The sequence below is a fragment of the Hippopotamus amphibius genome, chromosome 1, assembly GCF_030028045.1.
Source record: "Hippopotamus amphibius kiboko isolate mHipAmp2 chromosome 1, mHipAmp2.hap2, whole genome shotgun sequence".
Lineage (NCBI taxonomy): Eukaryota > Metazoa > Chordata > Mammalia > Artiodactyla > Hippopotamidae > Hippopotamus > Hippopotamus amphibius.
Window position 1 is genome coordinate 162,464,171 of NC_080186.1, and position 21,102 is coordinate 162,485,272.

The 21,102-nt window shown below is 39.5% G+C and overlaps 1 protein-coding gene across 2 annotated transcripts in view; it reads right to left on the reverse strand.

Annotated features, from left to right (window-relative positions):
• Positions 1-21,102, reverse strand: part of CTNNA1 (catenin alpha 1) — a 167,629-nt gene that overhangs the window by 124,943 nt on the left and 21,584 nt on the right. For both annotated transcript variants that reach the window (XM_057734012.1, XM_057734013.1), the window contains 2 exons: positions 10,617-10,723; positions 8,627-8,822 (listed from right to left, as the gene is read on the reverse strand). In XM_057734012.1, coding sequence (XP_057589995.1) covers positions 8,627-8,822; positions 10,617-10,721 — 301 coding nt within the window. In that variant the 5' untranslated portion in view covers positions 10,722-10,723. The remainder of the gene's footprint in view (positions 1-8,626; positions 8,823-10,616; positions 10,724-21,102) is intronic.

Sequence of the window (21,102 nt, forward strand, 5' to 3'; positions counted from 1 at the left end):
CAAAAATTTTTTAAAAAAGAAGTAGCATTTTATACCTCTAAAGACAGTAAAAAATTTTAATGGACTATCCCATTACTTGTCAAGAAGGATAATTTGCTTCCATTAAACATCATATTATTATATTCCTTGTTCCCTTGGAGAATGCTCCCCCACCATTCCTTGTGTCCTGGGGTGAACATGTGATCCACGCTGGCTAATCAGTCTCCTCTGGCAATAGAAACTGGTTCAGTGCTGAGCATGGCCAAAGCAAAGCTAATCAGTCCCTTCCATGACTAAGATTTAAACACTAAGAAAGAAAAGTTTTGTCTGCTGGGATGACAAAGCTAGGATGACCACCTCAAACTAGAGGTGGGCATCTTGTCCAGTACATATATATGAAAACAGAGGTAAACAAACACATGGAGGTAAGTGAAGAAGAAAGCCTCATGTCCTTTCAGTTTGTCACACTGGCCATGCTTGAACTCAGGATCTACTCCTTGAACTCCCAATTATTAAGAGCCATAAACTCCCTTTTTGCTTAAACAAGTCTGAATTGAATTTCTGTAACTTATAATTGGTGAGGTTATACCAACACTAAGCAAACTAGATAGACAGACAGACAGATAGATAGATGTAACGCTACTGGAGGACAATTTAGGACTATATTTTTAAAGTCCTAAAATCTATGTCCCTGAGGAAACTTTCTGAATCGTAGTTAACATGAGTATACATATATGTAAAACTTCTTCAAACTGTACACCAATTTATGCACTTTGCTGTATATAATATAAATTATACTCCAATTTTTTTAAAAAGATCTGTGCCCCTATATTTCTACTCCAGGAAATATATCTTAAAGATATAATTTATTTTAAAAAAGGGAAAACATTATATATACATGCTATTCACTCACTACAGCATTATTTATAACAAAAACATAAAAATAACCTCTAAGTCTAGTAACCTCTAAGTCAAGTGATACATTAGAAAGCATATAGTTTTAAAGATTATAAATTCCAAGGTTATTCTAAATCATAAAAAGTCTGTAATTACTGTTAAATTTTTTAAAGAAAATAGTAAAATGATATCAAAGCTACAAATAAAACTAAGGTAAAATGCATATGCATGTAGCCAAGGACTTGAAAAGAAACCCAAAACTAAATAAATATAAAATTCTATTTATAATAATTCAAAAAATAATGTAAACTAATAAAACATAGAGGATATATATATTATATATACATACATGGTGCTAAGCACTAATGAAAGAAATAAAAGAAGATCTAAATAGATGGAAATATATTTTGTTCACAGCAGACTCAATATAACAAAAATGTCAACCCTCCCCAAACTGATTACAAGTTTAATGTAATTCCCATTAAAATCCCAGATTTTTTGTAAATATAGACAAGATTATCTAAAATTTACATGGAAAAGCATAAAAACTAGAATAACTAAAACCATTTAGAAAAAGAATAAAGGGGGAGGAATCACCCTACCCAATTCTAAGACTCATAGCTACAGCAATAAAGACTGCATGAGCATTGGCAGAGGGAGAGACACATAGATAATGGAACAAAATAGAGAACCCGGAAATAATCCCACACAAGTACAGCTGACTGATTTTTAACAGGGTGCAAAAGCAATTCAACGAAGGAAAGACAGTCTTTTCAACAAACAATACTGGAACAACTGAATGTTCACAAGGGAAAAAAAGAGGAACTCAACCTAAACCACAGGTTATACAAAAAATAACCCAAAATGAGTCTGAAAATTAAACGTCAAACATAAAACTTTTAAAAGAAAACAGGAGGAAATCTTCATGAGCTAAATAAAGCTTGTTAAAGAATTCTTAGACATGACACCAAAAGCATGATCCATAAATGGGGGGGGATATCAATAAAATGGACTTCATCAAAATTTAAAACTTACTATGCAAAAGACCTATTAAGAGGATGAAAGGACAAGCTACATCCACACCATGGAGTACTCACAGAATACTACCCAGTAATAACAAGTTACAAACTATTGATACACACCCAACTTGGGTGGTTCTCAAGGGCAGCAGGGCTAGGTCATATACTATATGATTCCATTTATACAATATTCTTGAAATGACAGAATTAGAGATGGAGACAGATTAGTTGCCAAGGGTTAGGGATGGTGGGGAATGTAAGCAACATGGGTGTGACTATATGGGGTACCATGAGGGAGAGCTTTGTGGTGATACAATAGTTCTGTATCTTGATTGTAGAGATGGTTACACAAATCCTCATAGGGGATAAAACCAGAGAATTACTGTGCCACTGTCAGCTCCCTGGTGTTGATATCATACTATAGTTCCATAGAATGTAACCATTGGGGGAAACTGGGTAAAGGGTATACTGGACTACTCTGTACTATCTTTGTAACTCCCTGTGAATCAAAATAAAAAGTTAAAAAAATAATCTGTCAGTTGACTTTTTATTAGTGTAAACACTGAAGTGAATAAAGTAATGGAATTTTTTTTTTTAACTTGATGGAAAGCTGCACAGCAGAATCTTAGAATGGCTCTCAGCTGAGAAGAGTATGCTAATTTTAAGTAATTCACCTGGAGTTTTTAGCAGTACACACTGCCTCAATATATACCCTAAGTGATTCAAGTCTGAGGAAACTATTGTCATTTTTCACATATCAGGTCTCTTAGTTTTATCTATAAAGAAGATCAGCCATTTACAAAGGCCAAGGTGGCAGTAAACCTGCATGACAACTGGCCAATTCTCCCTTTCCATGGTCTGTTGCAGCAGACTTTCCATGGTCTGTTGCAGCAGACCCGTCCTTAAGAACTCACCGCCCTCCACCTTGATGTTTTCCTGGCTGTTGGTCTGACCTCCAGGCTCTCTCCCAACCCCTTTAAGGCTTCCTGCACACACCTGAGAAACTAATCTCCCCCAAACACCAATTTTTTTCATGTTCTGTGTGGCCCAGATGGCGAAATTTCTTAAAACAGGAACAAAGTTAAGGAAACATATTTCAGTTTAATTTAAGAAGAAAAAAGCTTTAAAAAGAAACACAATGCTGGAAAAGCTGCTTCCAGAGGTAGCAAGCCCTGAGTCACTAGATATATTTCAATATATGGGAACCTGAAACTGGGAGACCTATTTCAGCCACAGAACTTGCTAATTCTGTACCATTTCCCTGACAGTGCTCCCTTCACCTGGCATTCCAAGCCACCCTCTAAACGCTTTCCTATCCAATGTCTCCTCCTAGCACTCCTCTCCAGTCAGAGCCCTCACTGCTGCGTTGCCCCCCCTCCCCTGCCCGCACATCTTGCTTTGTCTGCTGGTTTTCTTACCTAAATGACTTTTTCCCCTCTCTATTTCACCTTTCAAGATCCATTACACCTTTAGGAAGCTTTTCTAATCCCATGTTTAACCTCCTATTCCACTCCATTCTTTGCCCATTCATTCTATTATTAATTTACTTTTCATATCCATATGTCCTCATTATAAGCTCCGAGACAAAACAGGAAAAACAGCCTCCTGTCTGCTAGAAAAGACAGTCTCTCTCTCTCTTTTTTTTTTTTTTTTTTTTGGCCATGCCACATGGCATGCAGGATCTTAGTTCCCTGACAGTGAATCAAACCCAGGCTCCCTACAGTGGTAGCATGTAGTCCTAACCATTGGACAACCAGGGAATTCCTGACAACAGGCTCTCTTCATCAGAGACCACAGCTGGTCACCCAGCCCTTTCCCCACTCTGGTCTCTCTAACACAAGCTTCTCCCCAGGAAATCCACTGTTGTCCAGTAACATAAAAGCACACCTCAGATTCTTGGGGCTTTCTCCTCCCTCATCCACCCAGAAATGCCCATGAGCTGTAGGGAAGAAGTTACTGATGCAGCAGCAAGTCTGTTCTTGGCCTTTGAAATCTAATTGCAAATTGTAACTAATGAATTAATAAACCCTGTTCTAGTAGAAACTCTCATCACTCAACTTCCAATTTACCATCACTGGTCCTCCTTTTTTAATGTCTCCCCCTTTTCAAACAAGTTTCACTTAGGCTTTCCCATCTCTGTCCCATGGATGTCCCCTAACCAGTTAAGGGCCCTCTTTTTCTCATCAGAACCCTATTCAAGGATGCATGAAATACATTTAGATACTCTTTTCCAGGTATTGTTAAGATACATCAATATATAAGGAATGACTCCTCATGGGTACGAGATTTCTTTTTTGGGGTGATGAAAATGTTCTGGAATTAAATAATGGTGATAGCTGTACAACTGTGAAGATACTAAAAACCAATGAATTATATACATTTTAAAGGGTTGAATTTTATGTAAAGGAATTATATCTCAATTTGTTGTTGTTTTTTTTAAGCTAAGACTCTCCACCAGTATCCCTGTATCTATCTACATTTGGCACTGGGGAGGAAACTCATCCTAATTTTTGAGAAGAGCATTTTCTCACATATTTCTTGGAGAACATAATCAATTACCTTCCTCAAACATTTAAGTGCCTATCACAGACCAGGCACCATGATAGCTGCCACAGAGTCATGAGACTAGCACAGAACCTACCCTGCTGGAGCCTAGAGAGGGGGAAGACAACCAAATATTTAATTATCACTGTGCTAAGAGCTAGGAAGAAAAAATATAAGGTAAGAATGACCTAATCAGGGAGGGGAATGTGGGGGTGGGCAGGGTCCCAAAAAGACCACATCTCTAAGAGGCACATGTATGCCTCAGCCCATATAAGGTAGTTAACAACTAGTTTGGGCTGATTAGCAGTACAATGAAATCCCTAGATCACAGGGGTTTAGAGGCCATGTAATTGATAACTGGCTCCCATCCACCATAGGAGACCCACCTGGTGTTCAGGTAAAGTGACCTTATATTTATGTATGTGAATGTTTTACCTACTGACAGCATTATGATAAGGTTTTAGTGTACTCACAAATGTTTGTGTTTATTATTTATGTAATCAGGGGCAAATACAAAAAGAAAATTAAGCTATGCTGAAAAACCACATACATTCAAGTCTCTGGTTATTAATTATGACTGCACAGAAAGCACAGGGCTTGTACAAACTCAAAGATATACAAGGTCCAATTTTTGGCTCAAAAGCGTTATAAATAAGTACCTAAACCAATTACTTATTTGAAAACAGTAAGCTCATATCTTTAACCTTAGATCAGAGGTCAGCTAACTATAGCCTGTGGGTCAAATCTGGCCAACCCCTTGTTTTTATAAGTAAGTTTTATTGGCACACAGCCATGCCCATTTGTTTATATACTGAATAGCTGCTTTCCCAACACAACTGCAGAACTCAATAGTGTCAAGAGAGACCTTATCGCCAATAAGGTCTAAAATAATTATTACTTGGCCCTTTATGAAAAAAAAATGCCAAGTTATACTAGACAAAAGTAGCCCACACTGAATCAGAACAAAAAAATCTTTTTATACATCCTTTAGTAATTAAGTGTTCCAGCAGATAAGCAACAGACTTGAAATGCAAAGAATTCTAACTCTACTTCATTAGTCAATCTGCTATAGAGCTCTAGATAAATCATAATCACTCTACGTTTTACATGCCAGTAAAATTCAGAGCAGTTAGGTCAGAGTTTTGCATAAGTGCTCAGGACCACTGAAAGTAGGCCTGGGAAAGGTGTTTGCATTAATTATCTTTCCCTGCCCAATAAATTACCCCAAAAATTGGCTGCTTAAAATAAACATTTATTATCTCCCCAAGTTTTCTATGGGTCAGGAATTCAGGGTTGGTTGGAGCTGCCATCACCTGAAACTTGACTGTAATTAGGGGATCTGCTTCCAAGGTGGCTTACTTACATGCTTGGCAAATTGGTACAAGAGACGTCAGTTCCTCTCCACAAGACCTCCTGAGTGTCCTCATAACATGGCAGCCAGCCTCCCCCAGAGTGAATAACCCACAAGAAAGAGGGAGGATATGACACTCTTTTTATGACTTTGCTTCAAAAGTAAATAGTATAACTTCCACACCACATTCTATTCTTTACAGAACCAAGAGTCTCTAAGTACAACACACATTCAAGAGAATCAAAGTAAAGTTAGGCCCCAGTTTTTTAAGGGAGAGGTGTCAAAGAATCTGCAGATATATTAACATCACTTCAGGGTTTCAAATGATGAGTAAACAGCTTCAACAACATAACCAACAAGGTTTGGTCGACTGTGCTTAACCATTTTCATACCATGCAGTTTGTTCTATTTATGATAGGAGAAAGGCTGCATCACCATTTGTTAACATCCACCAAAGAAAAAAGTAAGCCAACAGAAAAAAGGACAGGCGCTTCAGCTTTTCACATCTGATACAGTAATGATGATGGGAGGCAGTTATATATCTGCTTTAGTTTTAGTTTTGGTTTCCTGCAAGGAAAATTATGGTGACTAGAATCATGAATAGATCAAAAGTAATTGCAAAGTTGGGCTGGGACAGACAAGTATTTATGATTCAGAGCCACATAAAAGATTTTCTCAGATATAAACAAAAATAACAGGGAAACAGAAATTTGGATACGCACTCATAATTGGCAGGGGGAGGTGGCTTGGGGAGAGTATATTATACCATGATTGCTATGGATTTGTATCAGAGTAACTTCTGAAACAAGGAACATATACAGTGGGGGAAAAAAGTTACCTGCAACAATTAAGCTTATTTTGAAAATAAACGTCTTAATCACTAGACTCAATGAACACTTGACCAAATTCACCTGTTAATATTGTGAGTTTCATTAAAGGAGGCAAGAAGGCCTAGAAAGCAAAACTTTCTCACAGAGGACAATGAAGTAACAGCCACCCTGATATCCTCAACAGGAAGCTCAAAAATTGTGCTGAGTTGAACAATTAAACCACTTTAAAATGAATTCATTCAAAACCCACTCTACCAGGTTGAATAGTGTCCCCCCAAAATTCAAGTCCCCCCAGAACCTATCAATGTGGCCTTATTTAGATATAGGGTCTTTACAGATATAACCAAGATGAGGTCATAATGGATCAGGGTGGACCCTAAATTAATGTCCTCCTAAGAGGTAACTGTGCAACACAGAAATACTGGAAGAATACCATGTGACAAAAAAAGCCAGATATTGGAGAGATGTGTGTATAAGCCAAGGAACGCCAAGGACTGCCAGCAACAACCAGAAGCTAAGAAAGAACATGGAACAGATTCTTTTTTTTTTTTTGGCACACAGGCTTAGTTGCTCCGTGGCATGTGGGATCTTCACGGAGCTGGGATCGAACCCGTGACCTCTGCATTGTCAGGCGGATTCTTAACCACTGCGCCACCTAGGAAGCCCTGGAACAGATTCTTCATCTGAGGCCCCAAGAAAGAATCAACCCTGCTGACACCTTAATTTCAGTTATCGGGCCTCCAGGACCTCGAAAAAAAAAAATTTCTATTATTCTAAGCTACCAAGTTTGTAGTAATTTATTATAGCAGCCAGAGAAAACTAACACATCCACCAAACTACTATTATGGAACGTAAGTAATCTCATCATTTTCAGTATTAGAAATATTATTCACAAACTCAGAACAATGGAAAATAGCATCTCCATTTAATGCACTGCCCTTTTCTGGGTACTGTCACAGGGATGAATTTGACTTATGACTCCGATGGACTATGTACATTGCTGTCAGCCATCAGAGAGCCACTGAGGCTCTCCCAAAGGCGAGTAAAACACATGCACTGAGTAGCAGGTCAGTTCACCTTAGCTGATATCCTATAGCCCTAAAAAAAGCCTAGGTCTTTATTGAAGTCCTCCTGCTCGACCAGGAGTTTAACACAAAACTATAGGTTTCAAGAAGTTAATCGTCCAGCTTTAAAGTCCTCTACTAGGTAACCAACAAGGACCTACTGTATAGTACAGGGAACTCTGCTCAATATTCTATAATAACCTAAATGGGTAAAGAATTCAAAAAAGAATAGATACATATATATGTATAACTGAATCACTTTGCTTTACACCTGAAACTAACACAACATTGTTAATCAACTATACTCCAATATAAAACTTTAAATTTTTAAAAATAAAAGTCCTCTTATCATGCTTATTGCATCAGAGTGATGATAGTTTTTCTAATAGTAACTACTGATAAGCTGTGGGTTACAACTTCAGTTTTTACTACTTCTGAGTTTCCAAAAAACGTTTCCTTTAAGCTCACATTTAAATTATTTTAAACTCAAGCCAGTGCAAACATGCATGGCTGATTTAACATACCAGTCTGCCAGAAGGAAGCAGTTTCTAGGGTATTTTCAGAATGGCTGGACATTTTTCCATTTTATCACCCCTATATCTTCAGCACAAACTAAGAGATGTTAGATAGGATAAAAGATAAACTTCTGCCCCATTTATTTCCTATCAAACTGTGTTACAACATTTCTAAGACTCAACTATTACTTGGAACACCCAAAAGAACTGGATTCAGGTTCTCCAAAAAAGATGTTCCTTTGTTAATCTCTCCTGATCAAAGCTTAAGCCAGTGCAATTTAATACATCTCCAATAAGTGAATATTCATAGTTACTTGAGCAACTGGCAAGCATATAAGAACTGACCATAAAAAGTCACCTTCAAGGATTATTTTTCTAGAGAGGCCTGCCTCTCTCTATATATATATAAAAAGCGATATTGACCTACCTTGTTTTCGAACATCTTCTACAGCAGCCACAAGTTCCTCCTTGAGAAACTGACTTTCCTTTGCAATTTTATCCCCCTTCTCCAAGAAATTCTCAGTTGCTTGTTCAACAGATGCGGCCAAAACATGGGCCTTCTTAGAACGACCTCTCTTCTTATTAGATGGCCCCTTGCTATTGGTGTTTACCAGGGTTGTAACCTAAAAGTTTCATTTTTGAAAATTAAATTGTAGTCAATTAAAATTTAAAAAAAAGAACCAGAAAGACTAACATCTTTAAAGATAGCAAGAATAAATTATTCATAATAAAATGAAACATCACACTTATGAGATTCTACTAAGCATTAACAAATAACATACAACTCTCTCCATATTTAAGATATTCAGGAATGATACTCTATTTAGTTTCCAAAATAATTTAGCTATCTCAATGGGTAAGTTAAAAAATATAATGAATATTTTAATTCCTCCAACATGATCATTCGGTTTTTAAGCTTCATTTTACAAATTAAAAACTGATAACAAACAAGTTACATGTCTCTACTACAAGTCATCAAGAAGTTTAGAAAGAGGTTAACAATGAATTTATTAGCTCTGCCTGGAGGTCACATTTTTCCATGTTTTCAACCTGTGCAAAATGTTTTAAGATACCTTGCTTCTGAAATCTTTTCAGTTTATTCACACAAATCACAATTAATTAGGAAAGGCCCTTAATAAAGAAAGGAACGGGGATATGTGTATAAAAACAGATAATTGAACTTGGTGTACCCCCCAAAAAATAATAAATAAATAAAATTAAAAAAAAAAAAAAAAAAGAACGGAACAACTGCCCAAAGCAGCCTACTGTGATGGTGTTTTAAGTCCCAGACATTAACCATCATTAATACATATACTAATGATCTGTATAGGCTGAAGACGACTAAAGATTTATTAGACTAATTTGACCCACAAAGACCTACTGAGAGCTGCAGTAAATGGGCTCCAAGAAGGAAAATATTCTCGAATATTACCACACTCCTACTTACTTACTTATTTATAATACTAGTTTATATTTATGAGCTAGAATGGAGTTTTTCTTAAAAAGACAGCACATGCCACTACATCTCATTTTAGTGCTTGTGCACAGTATCTGTCTGTCACACACACATACACACACACACAAGTAAAATGTGCCAAAACACTAAAAGTGCATAGCTAGTTGCTAACAGTTAATGAAAGGTCATCACATGGTGATATCTGTACTTGTAACAGCACATACCAAACCTACACCCTCAAATTAAATGACCTAATTGATGCTAGACAACAAAAGGTGTTAAGCAGGGTGAAGAGACTTAAGAGTCAAGGCTCCACACTGTGGGAAAAACTGAAAAACAAAATAGAACTACCATCTGATCCAACAATTCCACTCCTGGGTATGTATCTGAAGAAACAAAAACACCAATTCAAAAAGATACATATAAAGAATAGATAAAAAACAAGATCCTACTGTTTGGCACAGGGAACTATATTCAATGTCCTGATAAACCATAATGGAAAAGAATATAAAAAATGTATGTATATGTATAACTGAATCACTTTGCTGTATAGCAGAAATTAACACAACATTGTTAATCAACTATACTTAAGTAAAAAATAAGAAAAAAAATTAAACACATATGCATTCCCCCTCTTCCCCCCCCCCCCAAAAAAGAGTCAAGGCTCCATAGCCTATCTTTCTTGGAAATACTTTCAAGTACTAGTTGCACTACATATCACTAGCCCCTATTACTGACAATAAGACTGAAGAAAATGGCAGCAAATATGTTTCTAAGGGGCTAAATGAATCCATACATAAATATTTAATTATTAGTGGAGCCAAACTGTCTCATTACTATCAGCCTAAACTCAACCACTCAAATTAAGGCTTTGAACTAAATTACCTTGCCCTGTGTTTATTACCCAGGCCTACTGCTATGGAACCATGTTACAACTATGCATTTGTTTGCAGATTCTTACCTGGGTAACAAGAGGCTCCAACAGTCTTTCAACTGCCAGAGTCCTGATCTCTAGGCTTTTGGGGTCCCATTTGAAGTTTATGTTGCCTGCGTGGACAGCAGTCATTTCTGAAAGAGAAACAGCCAAAGTCAGGCAAATATCAAACACAAACATGAAACATATAATAAATCTTCTCCCACTCAAGGACTTTTATACCAGGAAAGCTACAATTACCACAAGATGAAAAAATTCTTACCAGCCTGCACATGAGGGCCCAGTAACTCTTACAACCTCTTATACTTAGGATTTCGAGTTTACAAACATTAGGAATACTGTAAGAGGGCATTCCCAAACACACAGAGCTTTTCCCTTTGGGCTTCTCTGGCACCAAGACACTTCTGCCTCCAGTTTTTCCACACTGACTTAGAATCAGGATGAAAAGCTAAAGGCTAACACAAAAGATGCTGGTTTTTCTTATTCTACAATATTTATAGTACACTTATCTAAAAGGTAAACCTCACTTCATTTTCTGATGGATTCGTAGAGAATATCTTATCTTACAGTATTAAAACATAATGCTTAAGTCTACTGCCCTCTGTACCTACAACTATTACCACTCATAGCCAGAAGAAATTTCGAGTCTCACTTAGTCAAATATCCCTTTATCAGTGTCAAGGTAAACTTCCATTAGAGGCTTTAAGACTAAGGGAAAAGACTTCAGACAAAATACCAAGCAGGTGTTTTTCTAAAAGCAGTGCCTTAAGATTAAAGAAAAAACAAACAAAAAAAACAGGTGTGGTATGTAGTTGAGGTAAATACTAATATAAACTTTCCAGACAACAAAATGCTCACAGAAATATAAAACCTTAAAAGGGTGCATTCTTGTGAACAATAAATTCTACCTCTCGATTTTTATTCTAAAGGAAAAACTAAGGCGCATGTAAAAACTCAGATACGAAAATGTTCACAACAGCACTGTATACAATCATTAAAAATTGGAGACTACCTAAATTTCAAACAACAGATCATCGAATAAATAAATCACACAACAAACCACACAATGGGATATTGTGCTGCTCTTAAAAAACTATGTTGACAAAATTCATGAAAAACAAAAAATAGTGTTCTCACTGCCCAGATCTTTGTTTCTATTAAATATTATTTCCTTTAAAAAAAGGGGGGGGGGGGGCTATTCTAGGTCTGATATCTCCTATTGTGCAGAAAGCAAGGAAAGACACAAAGACTAATAGGATCATATCAAAAAGATACAAGAAGCAAGGGCTCCATTGGTGGAATTCACAAGCTGAATATCAAGAATAAATGACTATAACTGCCTATTAAATAGCTATCCTACAATCACAATCCTCAAAAGGAAAGAATGTAGAACAGAATCAGAAAATGACTATTTTGTAAACCCCAGTGTGATAACTGATTCAAACAAGGATTATCAATGGATGTTAACACCATTAGGTGACAGGCTACTGGGGAACAGGGAATTTGTAAGGTGCCAAAGTATCACCTGACAAGTTACTTACTAATTACAAAGGAGGCAAGATATACCTTTATAACATTGAGATCTAATAATCATCCCCTTAAATAACTAAACTTAGCATTGCTAATAATACAATTCTGATATTATATGCCTAAACATAATGAAATATGAAGTGCTTGACATTCCCTAAAAAGTATTCTTAATGAAAAAAAGTTTTAGATGTTTTTCAAGAGCCTCAGTACTACTATAAACTGAATCAAGTTAGCTGTGCAACAGCAAAATTAAAACTAAACACCTAGGTGGCACAGTGGTTAAGAATCCGCCTGCCAATGCAGGGGGTGAGGGTTCAATCCCTGCCCCAGGAAGATCCCACATGCCGCGGAGCAACTAAGCCCATGTGCCACAACTATTGAGCCTGTGCTCTAGAGCCCGTGAGCCACAACTATTGAGCCCACATGCCACAACTATTGGGCCCACATGCCACAACTATTGAGCCTGTGCTCTAGAGCCCGTGAGCCACAACTATTGAGCCCACATGCCACAACTACTGAAGCCCATGTGCCTAGAGCCCATGCTCCACAACAAGAGAAGCCACCACAGTGAGGAGCCCACACACCACAATGAAGAGTAGCCCCTGCTCGCAGCAACTAGAGAAAGCCCGTGTGCAGAAATAAAGACCCAACACAGCCAATAAAAAAATAAATTCAATAAATAATTTAAAAGAAAAAAAAATTAATGTTTAACCTGAGTCTAATGAAGCCTCTGCATAGGGATTCTAAACCTTTTTCAATGTAGGGATCCCTTTAGCAGTCTAGTAAAGCCTACAGAAATGTAACACAAACCACCTATGGCTTATGTTTAAAAATTTAAAACACAATTTGAAAATAATTTATGGACTTCTTAGGTGGTGCAGTGGTTAAGAATCTGCCTGACAATGCAGGGGACATGGGTTCAATCCCTGCTCCAGGAAGATCCCACATGCCATGGAGCAACTAAGCCTGTGCATCACAACTATTTTTTTTTAATTTTATTTATTTATTCATTATTTTTGGGGGGGTACACCAAGTTCAATCATCTGTTTTTATACACATATCCCCATATTCCCTCCCTCCCTCAACTCCCCCCCCCTCGAGTCCCCCCCACCCTCCCTGCCCCAGTCCTCTAAGGCATCTTCCATCCTTGAGTTGGACTCCCTCTGTTATACAACAACTTCCCACTGACTATCTATTTTACAGTTGGTAGTATATATGTCTGTGCTACTCTCTCACTTCATCTCAGCTTCCCCTTCACCCCCCGCCCCCTCCCAAACCTCGAGTTCTCCAGTCCATTCTCTGTAACTGCTTCCTTGTTCTTGTCACTGAGTTCATCAGTACCATTTTTAGATTCCGTATATGTGAGTTAGCATACAATATTTGTCTTTCTCTTTCTGGCTTACTTCACTCTGTATGACAGACTGTAGTTCTATCCACCTCATTACATATAGCTCCATCTCATCCCTTTTTATAGCTGAGTAATATTCCATTGTATATATATGCCACATCTTCTTTATCCATTCATTTGTTGATGGGCATTTAGGTTGCTTCCATGTCCTGGCTATTGTAAACAGTGCTGCAATAAACATTATGGTACAAGTTTCTTTTGGGATTATGGTTTTCTTTGGGTATATGCCCAGTAGTGGGATTACTGGATCATATGTGCCACAACTATTGAGCCTGTGTCCCGCAACTACTGAAGCCCACTTGCCTAGAGCCCATGCTCCACACAAAAGAAGCCACAGCAATGAGAAGTAGTGCAATGAAAAATAGCCCCCACTCTCCGCAACTAGAGAAAGCCTGTGTGCAGCAACAAAAACCCAACACAATAAATAAATAAATAAATTTACAAAAATAACTTAAATTTTCTAGTAGCCACATTAAAAAAGTAAACTGATGAAATTAATTTCAAAAATATACTTTATTTAAAACAGTATATCCAAAATATTATCATTTTGTTATGTAATCAGGTTTTTTCTTTTTTTTAATTAGAGATGTTTTACATAAATACTAAGTGTTGGAAATCTGGGATGTGTTTTACACTTAAGGTACGTTTAAATTCAGACAAGCCACATTTCAAGTGCTCAACAGCCACATGTGACTAGTGGCTTCCGTACTGCACAATGCAGCTATAGGCCCTTTCTCAGAACTTTTTTTAAATGCATGAAATACAATTCAAAGGATTACAAAGGAAACACATATACTGAAATTTAGTTATCAAAATACTTTACAAACAAATGTGTGATGCAATAATATATATGCTCTTTATTAACATTAAAATAAGATGTCAAGAAGTCTGATAACTACTTCAAAGTAACAATGAACACGCACTTTTTTCAAGACATATTGCAATTACTGCATATATAAAAAGCACTGAGATTCCCACTGGTGAGACAAAGTTATACATTCAACTGAAAACTGGAGCTTGTTTTCTTTTGTTAATAATCAAAGGAAATGCTAAATTCCTATTAATAATAACAAAGACAAAATTTTCCCAATTCAAATTCAGTGCAGGTTAAGAAACCCCACCCAGACTGAATATCAAGTTTAAGTGAAGTATAGGAGTTTAGAGGCGGTGATACAGACGCATATTAAACAACAACATGAGAAAACAGAGAAATCCAGAACGTACAGCATTCTACAAGACAATGGGGCCTTAACTCTTCAAAAAGTCAATATGGGGGGTGTGTGGAGTATCTTACATTAAAAGACTCAAGAGACACAAGAATCTAATGTAATATATGTATCTTGTTTGAAACAAAAAGCTATTAAAAAGGTTTGTGGGAAAATTGGTAAATTTTTAATATTAAATATTAGATTATATTATGGAATTACTGTTCAATTTCATAGGTGTGGTAATGAATTGTGGCTATATAGAATAAGGACTATTTTTAGGAGTTGCATGCTGAAATATTTAGGGGTGAAATGTCAAGATGACTGAAACTTTCAAATTCAGCAGAAGTAAAAATATATACACAGAGAGACCAAGGAATTATGAAAAAAAATACTCATAACTGTTAAATATAGATGGAGGGCATGTGATGTGGCTGGCTGTATATACCTTAAATTTCTCATTTAAAAAACGGGGAAAATGTTCAAAATACATACTACTGAAGACAGAAAAGAGATTTCAAAAACAATATGGGGGGCAGAGTCAAGATGGCAGCATGGGAAGATGCAGAGTTTGCATCTCCCCACAACTAGATCAGTTGCCGGAGGCTGGTGGGGGACCTGAGGCCCAAGGAGACCAGAGGAACCCCTGAGCAATGGGATAGGACTTAGGGGAAGTGGCGGGAGGGCCGGAGAAGTGGAAGCCAGACAGGACCAGCACCCCTCGGGGGTGGCTGCCTGAGAGGGGAGGTTCCCACCGGAAGAGACCCTCAGAGTCTAGGAGGATCGGGGCACTGCATCCGGGTTTCTCCTGCCCAGTTGACCAGGAGGCCTGCTGGGCTCCCAGGCTTGGGAGCCTGCTGGGCTCCCCAGCAGGGTCCTCCACCCTCCAAGGCCCCCTCCAGGCCACCAGGCTCCTAGGGGTGTAGGAGGGAGGGAGGAGGGGCGAAGACATGGAGAGGTGGACTGGTGGGGAGGCGAGAGGGCATTTCCCCTGCCCACTCGGCTGGGGAAGCCAACTGGGCTCCGGAGCCTGGTCCTTCACACTCCGGGGCGGGGGGGCCTCCAGCGCGTGGGTCCTAGGGGCATGGGAGGGAGGGGGAAGGGGGAAAGAGGAAGAGAGGCAAAGAGTAGAGGTGGGAAGGGACTTCTCAAGACCGGAATAATTGGGGGAGGCGCCACTGGGTATTCCTTCCGGGTATTCCTTCCAGGTGGGTCCTCCATCTTCCAAGAGCCCTTCCAGGCCATTGCTCCTAGGGGTGTAGGAGGGAAGCAGTGAAGGGAGAAGAAGAGAGAGGGAAGCGGGGAGAGACCCTCTGGGATCAGGGGATCAGGGGAGGGGCAGAAGGCACTTCTGCTGCCCACTGGCCCGGGAAGCCTGCTGGGCTCCTGGGCCTGGTCTCCAACTCTCCAGGGCCCCTCCCAGTCACAATGGTCCTGGGGGTGTAGGAGCATGGCAGGGGAAGAGGAAGAGAGGCAGACCGATGGTGGGATGCTCCAGGATCAGAGGACCAGGGGAGATGTGGAGGGCCTTTCCCCTGCCCACTTGGGCCCAGCGGGCCTGCAGAAGACCTAAATAGACATTTCTCCAAAGAAGACATACAGATGGCCAACTAACACATGAAAAGATGCTCAACATCACTAATCATCAGAGAAATGCAAATCAAAACCACAATGAGGTATCACCTTATACCAGTCAGAATGGCCATCATCAAAACATCTAGAAACAATAAATGTTGGAGGGGGTGTGGAGAAAAGGAAACCCTCCTGCACTGTTGCTGGGAATGTAAGCTGGTACAGCCACTATGGAAAACAGTTTGGAGGTTCTTAAAAAACTAAAAATAGAACTACTATATGACCCAGCAATCCCACTACTGGGCATATACCCAGAGAAAACCATAATTCAAAAAGATACATGTACCACAATGTTCACTGCAGCATTATTTACAATAGCCAGGACATAGAAGCAACTTAAATGCCCATCAACAGATGAATGGATAAAGAAGATGTGGCACATATATACAATGGAATATTAGCCATAAAAAGGGATGAAATTGAGCTATTTGTAGTGAAGTGGATGGACCTAGGGTCTCTCATACAGAGTGAAGTAAGCCAGAAATACAAAACCAAATACCGTATGCTAACACATACAGAGTCTAGAAAAATGGTACTGATGAACCTAGTGGCAGGGTAGGAATACAGATGCAGATGTAGAGAACGGACTTGAGGACACCAGGAGGAGGGGAAGCTGGGACGTAGTGAGAGAGTAGCATCGTAGCATCGACATATACACACTACCAAATGTAAAACAGATGGCTAGTGGGAAGCTACTACAGAGCACAGGGAGACAAAGCATCACAGCTTGATGCCTTGCGAAGACTTAAAGGGGTGGGACAGGGAGGCTGGGAGGGAGGCTCAAGAGGGAAGGGATATAGGGATATATGTATACAGGTAGCTCTTTCACTTTGTTGCACAGCAGAAACTGACAATACTGTAAAGCAATTATACTCCAAAAAAGATTAAAAAAAAAACAATACGAAATATAACTGCAGGGGGATATATAAACCAAAATATTACAATGATGATGTTACCTCTAAGGTTTGAGGATTATGAGTGGTTTTAACATTCTTTTTATAATTGTATTTTCTGATTTTACAAAATTACAGATATTTAGAAAGTTTTTGTAACGAAAAAAGTAGAATATCTTACAAGGTGTAAGGAGGACAATAAAATCAAAAGGCATCCTTATCACTTAACCACTTTGAACTTGTTTCCTCATAAAATAAGACTATCATTTACTTTTTTAAAAAAGACTATCATTATCTTTAGAGGGCTTTTGTGAACATTAAATAAAACAGACTATGATCCACTGAATAAAATCAGTCTGTGCTAATATGAACAAAGAAGGAAAAGGGCCTCCATAATAGGAAATTAACTAACAAATAGAGAAGGAATAACATATTTAGAAAAATCATAATAATATTCAGGCTAGAATTATCAAAGAATGCTAAAGCAAACAGATGAAAAGTTTACTAAGAAACTGAGTATTTACATGGTCTCACAGTAACTTTCAACAGATTACTGATTACCAAGAGGGGAAACATAATAACTGCAGTGCAGAAACCTGGCAAACATCACCTTAGCCAAGTGACGAAAATTAACATTCCCTAATAATGGGACAAATGGACATCATGTACCCCCTGGTACAATGCACTGAGAAGGATACAGCAACACCTTCTGTGGTATTTCCTACCAATATTACATAACCCCAATCTCGTCATGAGGAAACATCACGTGATGGATGTGATCCAAACTCAGTGATAGATATTCTACAAAGTAATTAGCTAGTCTTCAAAAATGTCAAGGTAGCAAAAACAAAGATAGGCTCAGAAATTCTTCCAAGTTAAAAGGGGCTAAAAAAGACATGAAAACTAAATGCAGTCATTCTGGACTGAAAACTACTAGGAGGAAAAAAAAGATTGAGACAACTGATAAAATTTGATCAGGGATTCCGAAATATATAATAAATAGTAAGCATCAATGTTAAATTCTCAAATTCCCATCATTATATTGTAGCTGTGTCCTTGTTACATGTAATGGGAATGATGTCTGCAACTTACTCTCATGGTTTAGAAAAAAAAATGTATTAAATATATGTATACATATAGAGAAGAATGGAGAGTGGGAGGGAGAAGAAAAGGGAGGGAGGAGAGAGAGAAGGAACAGAGGGAAATTGAAGAGAAGAATGAGGGATAGGAAAGGAGAAGGGTTGGATAGAGGGAGGGGCAGCAGGAGAGAAGAGACATGAGGAGGAGCAGAAGGGAAGGGAAGAAGGAGAAGGTAGGAAAAGAGGGAGAGGACAGAGAGAGAAAAAGGAGGGGGGGAGGGGAGGGGAACCATCTTGAAATGTGGCCAGTGTAGCTGAGAATTGATTTTTCTTTATTTCACTTTAATTAATGTTAAACAGCCACCTTACCAGACAGCACAGTTCTAGACCTTCTACAGAAAGCAACATCAGATATCTAAATCCCATACTTGAATAATGACCAGGACAAGGCAGAACTGCATGTCTGTGACTAGTCCACTTCTAACAACTTTAATATAAAAATATGTTTGTATCCTCTCCCATAAATGCATGCTTGAGGCACAAATAGGTAGACTCCCTTAGACACTGTTGAAAATAATTACCGGAGGCATCATCTAACATTTCACCCACTTAACTAATAAGCATCAAAAAATTCTAGAATCACTGAAGATGGGATGACAAAAGGAATGTGGATTTGCCTAATCTGGCAACACAGAATGCCCATTTCAAGGGAATTTGTTTCAAGTGGGTAAATTTGTTCTCTACACTCATATTATGTCAAGCCTATACTTTGGTTTTTAAAGGTTATTTGTCCACTAAACTGATCAGCCCAAGTCAGTAAACCTTAGTGTTAGGGGAAACTGACTGAAACCGCCTGCCATGGCCAAGCAAAGACAGTAACAATCTGCATGAGTTATTTTAGAACAGGAGATGCTGGAACACGGAACAAGCCAGCACCAAGTGGAAGAATATGGGAAAGGTCAAAAGGATAGAGGAGACGCCAGTCCACACATCCTACGAACTTCCCAGAATCCTTCTCACTGGAATCCATCTTATCTGGGCAATATGCACGCCACCAGAAAGGACCCTGAGTCAGAACGATTGGCCAGAGACAACCCAGAAACTAACCCCATTACCATAAAACCGGAGACTTGTGCAAGCCACGTGGCAAAGTGGTTCTCCTGGGATCCCTTACCCTGCTGCTCTCCACCCAGGTGCCCCTTCCCAATAGAGTCTCTTGCTTTGTCAGCACGTGTGTCTCCTTGTACAATTCGTTTCTGAGTGTTAGACAAGAGCCCACTCTCGGGCCCTGGAAGGGGTCCCCCTTCCTACAACATTAGAGATGGCAGTACTCTAGATTTCTACAGGGCTGACAACAGCTCAAGCAAATGTCATCAAATGTCAAAGATAAGACATTTCAGATGGAATGATTTTCCCTATGGGTCCCACACTTCTGTATCCTAGCATTCCAGCCACTATATCAACACAAAACAGAAAATCTTTCAAAGGTTGTAGAGCAAGGAATCAAGATGGCGGAGTAGGAGGATGTGCGCTCACTCCCTCTTGCAAGAGCACCGGAATTACAACTAACTGCTGAACAATCAACGACAGAAAGACACTGGAACTCACCAAAAAAAACATCCCACATCTAGAGACAAAGGAGAAGCCGCAATGAGAAGGTAGGAGGGGCGCAATCACGTTAAAACTGAATCCCATAAATGCTGGGTGGGTGACTCACAAGCTGGAGAACAGTTACACCGCAGAAGTCCTGAGGGTTCTGAGCCCCATGTCAGACTTCCTAACCTGGGGGTCCAGCAACGGGAGGAGGAATCCCCAGAGAATCAGACTCTGAAAGCCAGTGGGATTTGATTGCAGGACCTCCACAGGACTGGGGGAAAACGGAGACTCCACTCTTGGAGGGCACACAAAAAAGTGTGCTCACCAGGACCCAGGGGGAAGGAGCAGTGACCCCATAGGAGACTGAACCATACCTACCTGCTGGTGTTGGAGGGTTGCCTGTGGAGGTGGGGGGCAGCTGTGGCTAGCTGAGGAGACAGTGGCGCTGGCGGCGGAGGTTCTGGGAGGTGTTCATTGGCGTGAGCCCTCCCGGAGTCCACCATTAGCCCCACCAAAGAGCCTGTAAGCTCCAGTGCTGGGTCGCCTCAGGCCAAACGACCACCAGGGTGGGAACATAGCCCCAGCCACTGGCAGACAAGCAGATTAAAGTGTCACTGAGCCCCAACCACCAAATCGGATTAAACTTTTACTGAGCTCAGCCCATCCAGCCCAACCCACCATCAGTCCCGCCCATCAGGAAGCACACAGGAGCCTCCTAGACAGCTTCCTTCACAAGAGGGCAGACAGCAGAATGAAGCAGTATCAGCAGTATTTCATCCTGTGGAACTGAAAATCACCGCCACAGAAAGACAGAGAAAATAAAAAGGCAAAAGACTTTGTACCAGATGAAGGGCCAAGATAAAACACCAGAAAAACAACTAAATGAAGAGGAGATAGGCACTCTTCTGGAAAAAGAATTCAGAATAATGATGGTGAAGATGATCCAGGACTTTGAAAAAAAAGGTTGTAAAGGGAGACTTCCTAGGTGGCACAGTGGTTAAGAATCCACCTGCCAATGCAGGGGACACAGGTTCGATCCCTGTTCCAGGAAGATCCCACATGCCACAGAGCAACTAAGCCTGTGCACCACAACTACTGAGCCCATGTGCCGCAACTACTGAAGCCCACATGTCTAGAGCCCATGCTCCGCAACAAGAGAAGCCATCACAA